At 40.3% G+C, this 13,185-nt stretch overlaps 1 protein-coding gene across 2 annotated transcripts in view; it reads left to right on the forward strand.

The window, feature by feature from the left end:
- Positions 1 to 13,185, forward strand: part of Slk (STE20 like kinase) — a 57,322-nt gene extending 44,137 nt beyond the window's left edge. For both annotated transcript variants that reach the window (XM_021192713.2, XM_021192708.1), the window contains 6 exons: positions 3,350 to 3,479; positions 4,104 to 4,228; positions 4,976 to 5,164; positions 5,638 to 5,763; positions 6,689 to 6,802; positions 9,848 to 13,185. In XM_021192713.2, the coding sequence (XP_021048372.1) occupies positions 3,350 to 3,479; positions 4,104 to 4,228; positions 4,976 to 5,164; positions 5,638 to 5,763; positions 6,689 to 6,802; positions 9,848 to 9,994 (831 nt within the window). In that variant the 3' untranslated portion in view covers positions 9,995 to 13,185. The remainder of the gene's footprint in view (positions 1 to 3,349; positions 3,480 to 4,103; positions 4,229 to 4,975; positions 5,165 to 5,637; positions 5,764 to 6,688; positions 6,803 to 9,847) is intronic.

The raw sequence follows: 13,185 nt of genomic DNA on the forward strand, positions 1-13,185 counted from the left end.
TGGCTTTCTAAGTTTGGGTTCTTTTGTTTTTGGTTCTTGTTCTTCTACTTCATAAAGGCGTTTTAAAGGCAGACGTTTTAGAATGGGAAATTTCTCTTAGTTCCTGTTCCTAAGAGCAATTTCTAGTTATAAATTGCACTACAAATGCATTTTGAAGTTGATAAGTTTAATGAATGGGCAATAATATTAAATTTGAATACATTTATTTGAGGTAAAGAAGTATATTAATTTCTGTCTAAGGGTCTTTTTTAGGTAATGTTTAGCTCTTAAAAATGTAAAATATTTGCCTAGTGTCTGATCTGTATTGTCTGCTTGCTCAGTCAGCTGTGAGTCAACCCGATTGCTTGCTACCTCTGGTCAGGAAGCACGCCCACACCGCACTTGAGCACTACCTACCTTTACTTGGATTTTTTGGTCCTTATTTTGTCTTCTGAGGCAGCACAGAACCTGTTCCGCCACCTCTGGATGGCCATCTTAACCATTGCTCTTCATTTCGGAGTCCTTCCTTAGTTTCTGAGCCCTTTGTTTCCAGCTTTGATTTTCTTGTGGTTGGTTTTGAGCTTTCAGAAGTTTGTCACTTGGGCTGGGGAGATGGCTTACTAGTTAAGAACACTTGCTGCTTTTTCAGAGCAACTGGGCTCTGTTGCCTAGTCTCCAAATGACAGCTCACAATCATCTGTAACTCCAGTTCTAGAGGATCCAAATGTCTCTACTGACCTCCATGGGTATCAAGCATGCACATTGTGCATGTGTGTACTTATAGGCAAGACACACATACACGTAAAGTAAATAAATCTAAAAAAAATTCTTTTTAATGTGGCACTGCCATAAAGGACTAATGATTCAAGATTATTCGCACTTGGGACCAATAGGTTGGTGCGCTTTGACTGATTTTAATTACATTGTACCTGGCGTGTACTGAGTCAACCTGTACCTAGCACTGTACTAAGTACCTCAAGAAAGTTCTATTTGAACTGAGTTCCCACCTTGTGAAATCCAGATCTCCAGTACAGCAGCATGGTCACAAACTGCATAGAGAAGCCGACATGCACTTAGAGCGTGGCCTGTGCACACAGTTGACATGTACTTAGAATGTGGCCTGTGCACACAGCTGACATGCACTTAGAGCCTGGCCTGTGCACACAGCTGACGTGCACTTAGAGCGTGGCCTGTGCACACAGCTCACATGCACTTAGAGTGTGGCCTTCGCTCAGCTGACATTAACTTGGTAGCCTGGCCTGTGCACACAGCTGACATGCACTTAGAGCATGGCCTGTGCACACAGCTGACATGCACTTGGTAGCCTGGCCTGTGCACACAGCTGACATGCACTTAGAGTGTAGCCTGTACACACAGCTGACATGCACTTAGAGCATGGCCTGTGCACACAGCTGACATACACTTAGAGCGTGGCCTGTGCACACAGCTCACATGCACTTAGAGCATGGCCTGTGTACACAGTTTACATGCACTTAGAGCGTGGCCTGTGCACACNTGGCCTGTGCACACAGCTCACATGCACTTAGAGCATGGCCTGTGTACACAGTTTACATGCACTTAGAGCGTGGCCTGTGCACACAGCTGACATACACTTAGAGTGTGGCCTGTGCTCACAGCTGACATTAACTTGATAGCCTGGCGTTTGCTTACCTTTTTGTTTTCACAAGTTTATTGCATGGGTTTATGGTTTGATATCTGACTTGAGTCTAAATGTAAAGTTGACATATACACTAGTTAAGCTGTTGATGCAGATCTCTTAAACATCTATTATGCAACCCAATGATAAAATTTTAACCAGTCGAAACTCCTCACTGTACCTTCAGGTTAAACGTGTACTGAGCAAGTTTGCATGTAGACATTTGCATCAGAGGTTGAATACAAATAATTGCTTTAGGAGATGAAGGAGCTGGAGTAGATTTGTTGTTTGTTATAACTGTTTAATAGGTGGCATGTAGATCTTATAATTCTTTAATAAGACCCTAAAGACTTAAGATGATTACATAAATAGAAGCTTTTAGGCTGTTGTAGTATATAGGTTGCTATGGTCGAATAGCTAATTGTGTTTTATAGAGACAGTTCACTCGTCTGTCTTTCTGCTATTGTGTGTTTAAATTTATAATAAAACATACATGATACCGCAGATGAAATGGCGGTAACATTTGCAACTCCATATGACTCCCTCACAACAGCCTGAAATGACCAACTCCAGAGGCAGTGCCATCAGCCAACACTTGGAGGAGCTTTGCCAGCCTGTGTGCCTTAAGGATCAGGCTGGTAGTGATCCAGTTCTTGTCCTGCTCTGTCTAAGAACCAAAGACTAGTTCTGAAATAGAGCTGGGACTGGATTGTTTCCTGGGTGCACGAGAAAAGGGTTATGGATTAAGTATTGTTTCAGTCCTAAAATGTAAACCCACAGCTTTTATTTGTGTATCATTTGCATTAAACACCATCTTCTGTTATTGCCAAAGGGGCATAGATCCAGACTTACTTTTTTTTTTTAAAGCATAAATTTGGCAAGTGTAGGCATTCAATAAATATTTATTGAGTGAATTAGTGGGTCTGAAATGTTTTGATAGAATTCCTTTATTGTTAAGAGTTTTGTGTGTAGGTTCATAAGGTGTCTCTTACTCCCTTATGTCTGCTTCATATCTCTCCAGCCGTGCATTGTTTCTCACTACATCTTTTTAGACACAGTTATAGGTGATAAGCACTGCCTCCTCTGTTGGTACAGGTGTGGGTTTCTTCATTGTTTTATTTCTTAGAAAAATAGGGTTAAAGATTGTGATAACCTGTGTTCTTTGTTGCTTCTTAAAACGAGCTTCTTTCTTACTCTTGTTCTAGTTGTACTGTAGTGTAGCAAACACTCAGCTTCAGAAGCTGCAATTTTCATATTTTCCCAAAGCTGTTAACGAAATAAAGCATTTTAATTATGAACGGGATGTATACTTTTTATGTTTATCATTTTTAATAGTGAATTTAGAATGTTGTACAGTCTAGTGCTTTCTAAATTAGTGTTGGATAACTCATACATTTGTGTTGTATCTGTACAATATAATTTTAGTGATTATTTTTAATCCCACCAGATTTATAAACTTCACTTAGAAATCTTGTAAGGATATATATATATATATATATATATATATATATATATATATATATATTCACTGCCAAAATACTTGTCTGACATGCACAAGGCCTGAATCAGTCTCTATTACCATTCCTCAAAAGAGAAGAAAGAAACGTCACTAACCACTAATACATAGATAACCGAATATATAACTTATATATTGATAATTGAATGTTTAATTCAGTAGCTCTGTATTAACAGATGGTTGACCATGTCTATTAGGAACAAGAATTTGTTCAGAAGCAACAACAAGAGTTAGATGGTTCTCTGAAAAAGATTATCCAGCAGCAGAAGGCAGAGCTGGCCAACATTGAGAGAGAGTGCCTGAATAACAAGCAGCAGCTCATGAGAGGTACGTGGGGTCCACGGCGTGTGCACCCAGTGCCGCAGGCACACTGCATAGGCTCGGGTGCTTTGCAAAGGGAGGGAGAAAGCTATACGTAAGACGTTCTCATGAACCATAGTAGAAGTGTTTATAAAGGTATTCTTATGACATGAACTGGGACGTAGCTCAGTGGTAGCATACGGACTTGTATATAGATGGTGCCCTGGACTTAAGGGCCTGTCTCATCTTAGCACTTCAAAAATAAACCTCCTCCAAACCAACCAACCAACCAGCCAACAAAAGGCAAACAACTCAACAAAACACATACACACACACACACACACACACACACAAAATGAGGAGATAATAAGATGGAATTTTAAGTCCTTATTCCTCCTAACAGATTAGTTTTGTTTTTTTTTTCTTTTTAATGTAGGATTTTGGCATTCTTGGTAGGACATCCTTAGTTTAGGACATTAAAACAAAATAAAATGTAATAATAAATGCTATTTTATATTGGTAATATTTTCTTTATACCTTAGAATATCAACTTGTGTGTATAAGTTTATATATATACTTTAGTTAAAAATGAAGAGCGTTGGACATTAGTTAAAAGAACTGAGTGACATTTTGAAAACTACTTCCTTGTAGCTCGAGAAGCCGCAATTTGGGAGCTTGAAGAACGACATTTACAAGAAAAGCACCAGCTGCTTAAACAGCAGCTTAAAGATCAGTATTTCATGCAGAGACATCAGCTGCTGAAACGCCATGAGAAGGTGAATGAGAAAGAGCTGCCTTTGATTGTCTGTGCATTGTGCTTTAAAGTTATTCCATTGTGAAGTTTAATTTCTTAGAGGATGGATTCTTAGCTTTATTTCTATCTTTTACCCTAGATTTCATTGAGTTTTGAGTAGTTGATTATGCTTTATTTTGATAACATTTTTGTTGATTATATAATGGTTTAAAGACCTTATAAGTTATAATCTTCTTGCCTATCTTCCTCCCTAAATATAGTTGTGATTAAAGTATTTTAATAACATATTGTCTTAGTTAGGGTTTTACTGCTGTGAACAGACACCATGACCAAGGCAACTCTTAGAAAAACAACTTTAATTGGGGCTGGTTTGCAGGTCAGAGGATAGAGTTCCATTCCACCTCTTGTTCCAAAGGCAGCTAGGAGAAGACACTTCCAGGCAGCTTGGATGAGGGTCTTAAAACCTATGCCCACAGTGACACACTCCCTCCAACAAGGCCATACCCACTCCAGCCAGCTCCTAATGCCATTCCCTGGGCCAAGCATATTCAAACCACCGTACATGCCTTTCCTGAAATTGGGAAAAAGTTTTGCTGTAACACTGCTGTCATCTAATAACTTTTCTTATAAATTATTTTTGCCTAGTATTTTGTTGCTCACTATGCAGTGAGGGAGGATGACAGTAATAAATACTGTCTTAGAACATGCTTGTGGCTTCTAAGAGTTAAGTTATCTCTGCACTGTTTACATCTGTTTAAATCCTTCTCAGGAAACAGAACAAATGCAGCGTTACAATCAACGACTTATTGAAGAATTGAAAAACAGACAGACTCAGGAACGAGCGAGACTGCCCAAGATTCAAAGAAGTGAAGCCAAGACACGAATGGCCATGTTTAAAAAAAGTTTGAGGATCAACTCAACAGCCACACCAGACCAAGACCGTGAAAAAATTAAACAGGTATTTAAACAGCTGGTTTTCCTCTTCGGGGTTTAACACATTTGAATGACCTTTAACAGTACTTTACTTTACTTTAACTTTCTGGGATGGGGCAGGGTACATGCTATGGACCAACTAGTCTTCCATGTTTGGGACCATAGAGGGCAAAGCATGTTCTCTCATGACAGAGCTTAGAGCATGGGGTGAGATAATTTGGACAGCTTTTGCAGTCAGACACTTGTCTGCCCTGTGACCCTTGGATAGCCACAGATGACCTTCTGCTGCTGGAAGTCATTAAGCAGTTGGAACACAGAGGCTTGAAGTCAGAAGGCTGGCCCTTTTAGTTTACCTGTCATACAGGCTATAGGCTTGAGTTACAGGGCAGCACACAGCTTTCGTGTTCTGGTTTAAATTCCTTAAATTGCTGCTCTAGAGTATGTCGAGATTACACTACTTCCTAACTAAATTATTGCTTTTGTTTTTCTTATTTATAGTTTGCTGCACAAGAAGAAAAGAGACAGAAAAATGAGAGAATGGCTCAGCATCAAAAACATGAGAGCCAAATGCGGGATCTTCAGTTGCAGTGTGAAGCCAACGTTCGAGAACTGCACCAACTGCAGGTTAGGCTCAGGAGCCTGGCAACAGGACGTGCAGGGGCAGGGTGCGCATGTGGCTGCTGATGGCTGATGTGGAGAAAAGGCTAGAATTGATAGCTTGTGCTGCCTGTATAGACCCACAAGAAGAGCTGTGCAGTGCCATAGTCCCTTGTTATTTCATATAACCAAGATGAATGTAAACAATGTAGCTAAATTAAAACCTGAGAAATAGTCTTTGAAAGTGTTGAATATGCCTTCTAGTATTAAGTGACAGCATGTTAATTTTAAGATTCTGAATTTATTTTTTTTTCCATTTAAAAGGATATGGCTGTCTATTTTTGTTTTTGTTTGTTTTTGTTTTTTGTTTCGTGAAAAAAGTAAACATTTGGAAAATTTTGTTCAGTAGTAACTTGCTGATTTAGACTTAGAGAGGGCAGTTTTGGAGTTCATGTTGCATGCATACTAGCCCATGTAGTGAGTGCCTGGAATGCTTACACTTCGAGAGAGAAAGAGGATATTTTGATTTTCTGTGTGTTGGTTAATTTACTGGAGTAGAGTACTTACCAATTCCAAATCTTTTACCAACTAGAAATGCAAAGGCCTAAAGTATTTCTACTTAAGTCCTTTTTATATGTCATGTTAGCAGCTTTATATGATATTTAGTATTTTTGCAAGAAGACATAAACTTTCAAGAAAATGAAGGTATTTATACACTTATAAAACAGACTATTTCACAACTTTTGGCACTTAGTTTTTAAAGGAGAATTTGAACTTCCATAATAGCATGATGTTTAGCAAATAATTTGCTACTTTGAAAGAAATTGTATCTGTTAAAAAAGTGTTCCTAGCACTTGGGAGGCAGAGGCAGGCTGCACAGAGAAACCCTTTCTCAGGGAGAAAAAATTGCATCATTGATCTGAAAAAAAATTAATACCAACTTTATTTTCAGAATGAAAAATGCCACCTGTTGGTTGAACATGAGACTCAGAAACTGAAGGAGTTAGACGAGGAGCACAGCCAAGAGCTGAAGGAGTGGAGAGAGAAGCTGAGGCCCAGGAAAAAGGTGACTTTAAAAGCTCTACTTGCACGGCTCTATGTGGTTCATGCCTCCCCTGCCTATTACTGGTTCTTTACTACTTTGTATCAGGCACAGTGGCGAGGATGGATACAGAGATGAAAGGACAGCATTGCTGTTCCCAAAGTTCAGGATCTCATGAGCAGTGAGTGCACATTGGGATCATCCCACTAGAGTGGGATGCAGTGGGCAGAGCTTGTGAGCATGGACGTGCTGACATCTGTGAGGAGGCTGAAGAGGTAGAAGCTGGCTGAGGTATGGAGCACAAGAGAGAACTTGTGAGGCAGGTAGGTAGGCTGGAAAGGAATGGGACGAGTGGAGAAAATAGAGCAAGCAAAATTATTATTACATGTGGAAAATTGCAAATAGTTCTCGCAGGCAGTACAGGGACTAGGGCATTAAGGAGGAGACCAGTCTGCAGGTGTCAGCTGGAGCCACAGTAACACAGTGAACACATTTAAGATACGAGACAGAAGAATGGCTTGTTTGTAACGGCCTCTTGTGCTGCCTGATTGCACTGGCTAACCACTGTGTCTGGCTGTCACCCTACAGCTCACATCTCTGTGACATCAGCCTTGCTTTTCTTATGGGTTTCTAGCCTGGCGTATGTCTCAGTGACTCTTCATCCATGTAGATGTGTACTTAGCTTTTACTATGTGCCAGAGATTTTCTAGAGGTTTTAACCACAGTTCAAAACTGACATAGGTTGTATAAGAGACATATTTAAACTTTTAAAAACTAGTATGTATTGTTTGAGGGTATAAAGTCACAAAAGCCAGGAAAGGTAAGGCTTCTTGCTGCTTGTTCTGAATAATTTTGACATTTAATATTTATTTGTAGGCTCAATTTTCCCTGTTTGTATGGATGATACTATCTTCTAATCAAGGTTATTAAGAAAGTTAAGGGCTGGGGATGTGGCTCAGTTGGGGGCTTGCGTGTCATGGTGTTCAGTGTTCCGGCGTGTACCACTTGGTAGGTAGAGGCACAAGGATCAGAAGTTCAAGGTTACACGATGAATTCAAGGTTAGCCTGTGCTTCATGAAACCCAGCATCAAAAAGAAGATGGGAAACCAGTTGAAGGAGTGATTGAGGTGTGTATAGCAGTCTCAGGGCTTGAGGCCACAGTTGAAGGAGTGAGTGAGATGTGTATAGCAGTCTCAGGGCTTGAGGCCACAGTTGAAGGAGTGAGTGAGGTGTGTATAGCAGTGTCTCAGGACTTATATTGCCAGGACTGCTCACTGGTGCTATTACTGTTACTGTTTTGAGCCAGGGTTTGCTTGTGTCTCATGCTGGCCTCAAACTTTCAATTCTCCTGCCTTGGGCTTAGCAGTACTGAGATGCAGCCATGCCCACTGCACCCAGCCCACTGGTTTTTGTTACCATTGTGAATGTTGCCCTCTCATTTCATTGTCTTCTGGGTGCTCTGTCTTCCCTGTCTCATTCCCGCTGTGTGTGAGGTCCTTATCTTTGATTCCCACCTCAGCTTTCTGTGTCCTGGCTTATTTGGTTTTCTGTGTTATATTCTTTCCCATTCTTTGCCACCAGATCTGTTTCTCTTCTGTTGTATTCCATGAGAATATAAGCCCCTTTGAAGCAGGGAGTTTATCTCTATTCACTGATCTGATGCTTACTATTAAAGAGTTCTTGGCACATTCTAAGTGATTAATGCACCCCTGTTGAAACTGATAGAAGAATGTCAACTCAGCAGCCATCAGATTGAGCTAAGTAGTCATCTCCCCTTTCCTCCCTCCTGTAGCCTTACCAACAGCCTCTCTTATAAGTGACATCCAGATTGGAAACCTGGCTCACACAGGTTAGAAATCTGCAGCACTTAGCATTAGGTTAGAAATCTGCAGCATCAGCATTCAGCAAGGTGTTAACTGTGACTCCCTTCTACTCTCTCTTCTGTTGCTGCACTTGCTCAGCCATGTCCTCATGGGGTTCTGTCCTTAGTTCTTCTCCTTATTCTCATTTGCCTGCTGTCACCAGAGTACTTATCCTGAACATCTGAAGAGATGTTGATAAATCGTGAGTTCCATCGGTGTGACTTTGAAGTGTTCACAGTGACACAGTGTTCTGTAAGCTTTCTCACTTAGTGTGCTGCAGTGTGCATAGACTGTGTTCTTCCTACAACTTCTGTGCCAGTGTCACTGTTCTGGCTTGTCTTATCTGACATACATTTTCTGTCCTGCCTGTCAGTTAACCATTGCTTCATGGCCACACTCATGCACTGCCTCTTCAAGGAGCCTTCTTGTGCTTTGTTTCAACCTGAATAAGAGCACTTTTCTTTAATGACTTATTGCAGTCACTGATAACCATCCATTCAGTTCAATATAACACAATATTATAAGGTGAAGGCTTGAGAAGTCCATGTCTGGAATTCTGCATGGCCATGTTTTGGTGAGGGCCACCTTCTTCAGAGAAGAGCTCTCTGCCTGCCCCTTAAAAGAATAGTAATCCCATTTGGAGGGCTCGTCTCTTGTGACCTAATCCCACTCAAAACTCTGTGTGGGGGAATATAGTTTAGATCTTAGGTTTATGCAGCTTGTCGTTCAGTGTGGAAGAAAGACATGCATGTCAGTAACTGACACAAAAATCAGGTAACACTTACTAAGAGGTGTCACAGTCTGCGGGCTTACATGTGATGCTCACATGGCTTGCCAACAAGATAAGTTAGGTAGGGACACTCTTCTGTCGAAGAGAACTGATCTGAATCTTGAACCTGGGGCTATTGCAAAGTATGTGGTCTTAAGTATTGAATAAAATGTTTGGGGCTAGAAATTGTTTCTGTTTTTATTTTTGGTTATTTTTGCATCTGGGTGTGGGTTTATGCATGTGAGTGCAGATACCTGTGGAGACTATCAGATCTCAGGAGCTAGAGTTACAGGCAGGTGTGAGCCACCCAGTGTAGGTGCTAGGAACTGAACTGGTCCATCTCTCCAGCCCCTGGGCAATGTTTTAGTCTTGGTTGTCAGAATAAGTTCTATATACGACGTAAAACAGTACATAATTGTTTGTCTTTTCCCTCCTAAGACACTGGAAGAAGAGTTTGCCAGGAAACTGCAGGAACAGGAAGTGTTCTTTAAAATGACTGGGGAGTCCGAATGTCTTAATCCATCAGCGCAGAGCCGGATCTCTAAATTCTACCCTATTCCCACCTTACATTCCACCGGGTCATAGCAACAGCAGGTGTCCTCATCTGTATTTGGCTTCTAAGTACATCAGTGTATTCTCTTCATCTTCCACAGTATGTATGACTACAAAGACAATCACCTGCTTCATCATCCTGGTGGTTTTTAAAATTTCTTTCTTGGATTTTATTGTTAAACAAAGATAAAGGGCAGATGAACTAAGATAGATGCTAGGCCATGTTGGCAACGTAGCATCTCGCAGTAATTCCCTAAGGTGATTTTGTATATTGACCTTAAATATTGTGTTCTTTAGACACTGTTATTGAAAACTGCCAGAGACATAATGTTTAAAGTTCTTTGGAAAATATATCTGTTACATCACTAAGTATTAATAAATATTGTTTTACCTGATTTCCCAATGATGCTAAACTCTATAGAAAGGACTCTGCTATAGAATTGGAATAATTTTCTTTTGGTAAACCAACTCTTATTTTAAAAAAGCCATGAGTTAGAGAATACGTTATTGATTCAGTACATAGATATATTTTTATCACTAAACAGGATCAAAATCTTTTAAAAGAAAAAAGTTATTTCAATAATTTGTCACAAACATTAGCCTGTGTGGGTAAGAGCTAATTATTAAGGTGCTAATTTTATTAAGATAGTGCCTAAAACACTAAATTTTAAACATATGTAAATTGGGGTTTTCCTTTTGGTCAAGAGGAACAAAGTACCCTTCTCACTGACATCACTGTTTTAAAAACTTGCTTACATTACCATTCAGTAGAAAATTACATCCTAAAACAAATGGTGTACAAAGTTTGGAAAGATGGAAGAAGTGGCTTTAAAACGTGAGTCGTTTGAGCTCTCCCCTTCCCCTCTGAGTGATAACCTACAGCTCAGCAAGTTCTGTCATCACTGAGAGCTTAGACCTGAGTTAGAGTCAAAGCTACAGATCTGAAGCTAGTCTTAGAAGTGTTTGTCCACAATGGATTTTCATTCATATCAGGCACATACCCAAAGTGACACTGGGTTGTTTCCAATGAGGTTATTCAAGTGCATTTTGGTTTTATTTTGTTCCATATTTAAATTAATTACTTTGAGTAGGAAAAGCCTGAAGTCTCTATCATGTGGTTGCTGGTACATGTGATTGTTGATGAAATGTTCACTCTTAATTCCTTTTGAAGTTCAGAATCTCAGCCACATGTCAGGTCAACAGTGTTATAAGCAGCACATTTGTAAACGATGCTCACTGCCTGCCATTGGCAACCTGTTCTAAGAGTGCTGGGTACCAAATTGTTACCAGTATTTAGTTATATTTTGAGGTTGGTGAAAAGTAGAAGTCTCAGTGTAATGTGGGAACAGCAGTTCATGTAAGAAACCGTAGATGTCTGTAGAGCTTTCTTGCCGTTCATTTGAAACTTTGGATTCTGAGCTCTATCTGGTTTAGATGGTTTAAAAATGCATGTGTAATTTTAATTTTATAATTATTTTGTCAAGCATAATTTTTCTGGACAACCTTGTAGGTAGCCTTAACTTTTAGCCAACTTTGTTTTTTATATAAATATATATATATATATATACATATATAATGTATGGTTGTAAATTCATACACTTATCACATGAATGTGTTACTATATACAGAATTCATAATGCTTTATTTTCAGATGCTGGGTTGAAAACTGTTTGAAAGCCTTTATATATATATATATCTTTATAAAGTAATATTCAGGATGATGATGGAAATTGTTTATATTGTTATGATAAAAGATGGTATTATGTTACCTAGTGTATTTAATGATTTATTTGAAGAGGGAGAGGGAGGAAGGCTCTCACACCACTTTCTCCTTTGAATTTTTACAAATTAATTCTTCAGTCAGTGGATTTTCTTTTCAGTTTCATTCAGGTAATTTAGACGTGATTTGATCTGCATATCTGCCCTTCCTGTTCCTTGACACTTGAGCACTGTGTCTGGGAGGCAGGTAAAGGGCGTCTCCCTGAAGCCTGCCTTCTAGATTCCCTGCTCCTGCTTGGAATTTTCTTCCAAGCATGGCTGCCTTCCTGTGTGTGCAGGGACTGTTAGTGGAGCACACTCATCTCAGCACTTCAGGTTATGCATAGGAAGTGTTTGGTAACAGAACATGCTGTTTCTAAACAAGCCTGCCTACCCTCAGGCCTTATCCCAAGTCGATAATAGTGACTGTTCTTTCCTGCATGAAGTATAGATGGGGAGGGGCTGAGGGGCCAAGTCATCCATTTATACAGTCAGTCCATTCCTGATTAGGTCATTCAGTTGCTGTGGCAGAATGTGCCATGCAGTGCCTAAAGGAAATTGTCAGCAGTCACCTCCCCATTCCCTGCATGCTGTGGACACGCCACACCTCCTCCTTTTGCCTCTGCAGGTCCAGCTCCTAGAGCCCTAGTACGGGGCTTCCCCCCTAACCCTGTTGAGGCTCAGGCTGTGGGTCGCTGAGTTAGCTGTTGTTTTAGGTGGAGTCATATTAAGCTCTTTCTTACCTTTCCTGTGTGTCAGGAGGATATTTGGAGTGTTTGTAGGTTGCTGAGAATCTTGGAAGCTTCTCACGTGACAGGACATGGCAAGCTGTACCTAAGCAGGGAGCAGAACCAGAGCTACCTCTCCGCAGTGTTTTCTCAGGCACATGAGACCCTCCCTCATGGGGGCTCTCTGATCTCTTGAGCATCAGCAAGTCAGATGTGATTGTCTTCTGTAATCTCCCAGGTCCCTCCTACCTTCATACTTTTCCCCATTCTACACTGTGCTTATTAAATGACAAAGACTCTTCTAAGAAGCAAAATTCGGCCAAATTAACACCTAGAAACATTGCAGAATAAAACACCTAGAACTGCAGTGGAAGAAGAGCATCAGCTCTCCGAGAGCCTTCTGGTCCTCTCTGCGCGGTGATGGTGTAGGACGTGGGGTGGTGATTTTAATGTTTCTCTTCAGTCAGAGGCAACAGTTGATGTCTCTGCCGTGCTCTTCTTTGACTGATGTGGTTTTAATAACGCTTTCAAGTTTCTGCTACAGAGCTTGGGGTAGAGTGTTTTACCAGTTTCAAATGTTGGCTGCAGCTTAAACGTGACTCTTTGCAGTATATTAAGTTCACAAGCTAAGTTTTCAAAGAGAATTTTGTTTCACATTATGCTTCTTGTCTATTTGGGATCAGAAACATGCCTTTTCAATCATGGGATTGTCAAACAATAAAGCTATTTCCTAATCTA

This window comes from Mus pahari, chromosome 1, assembly GCF_900095145.1.
Source record: "Mus pahari chromosome 1, PAHARI_EIJ_v1.1, whole genome shotgun sequence".
NCBI classification, from domain to species: domain Eukaryota; kingdom Metazoa; phylum Chordata; class Mammalia; order Rodentia; family Muridae; genus Mus; species Mus pahari.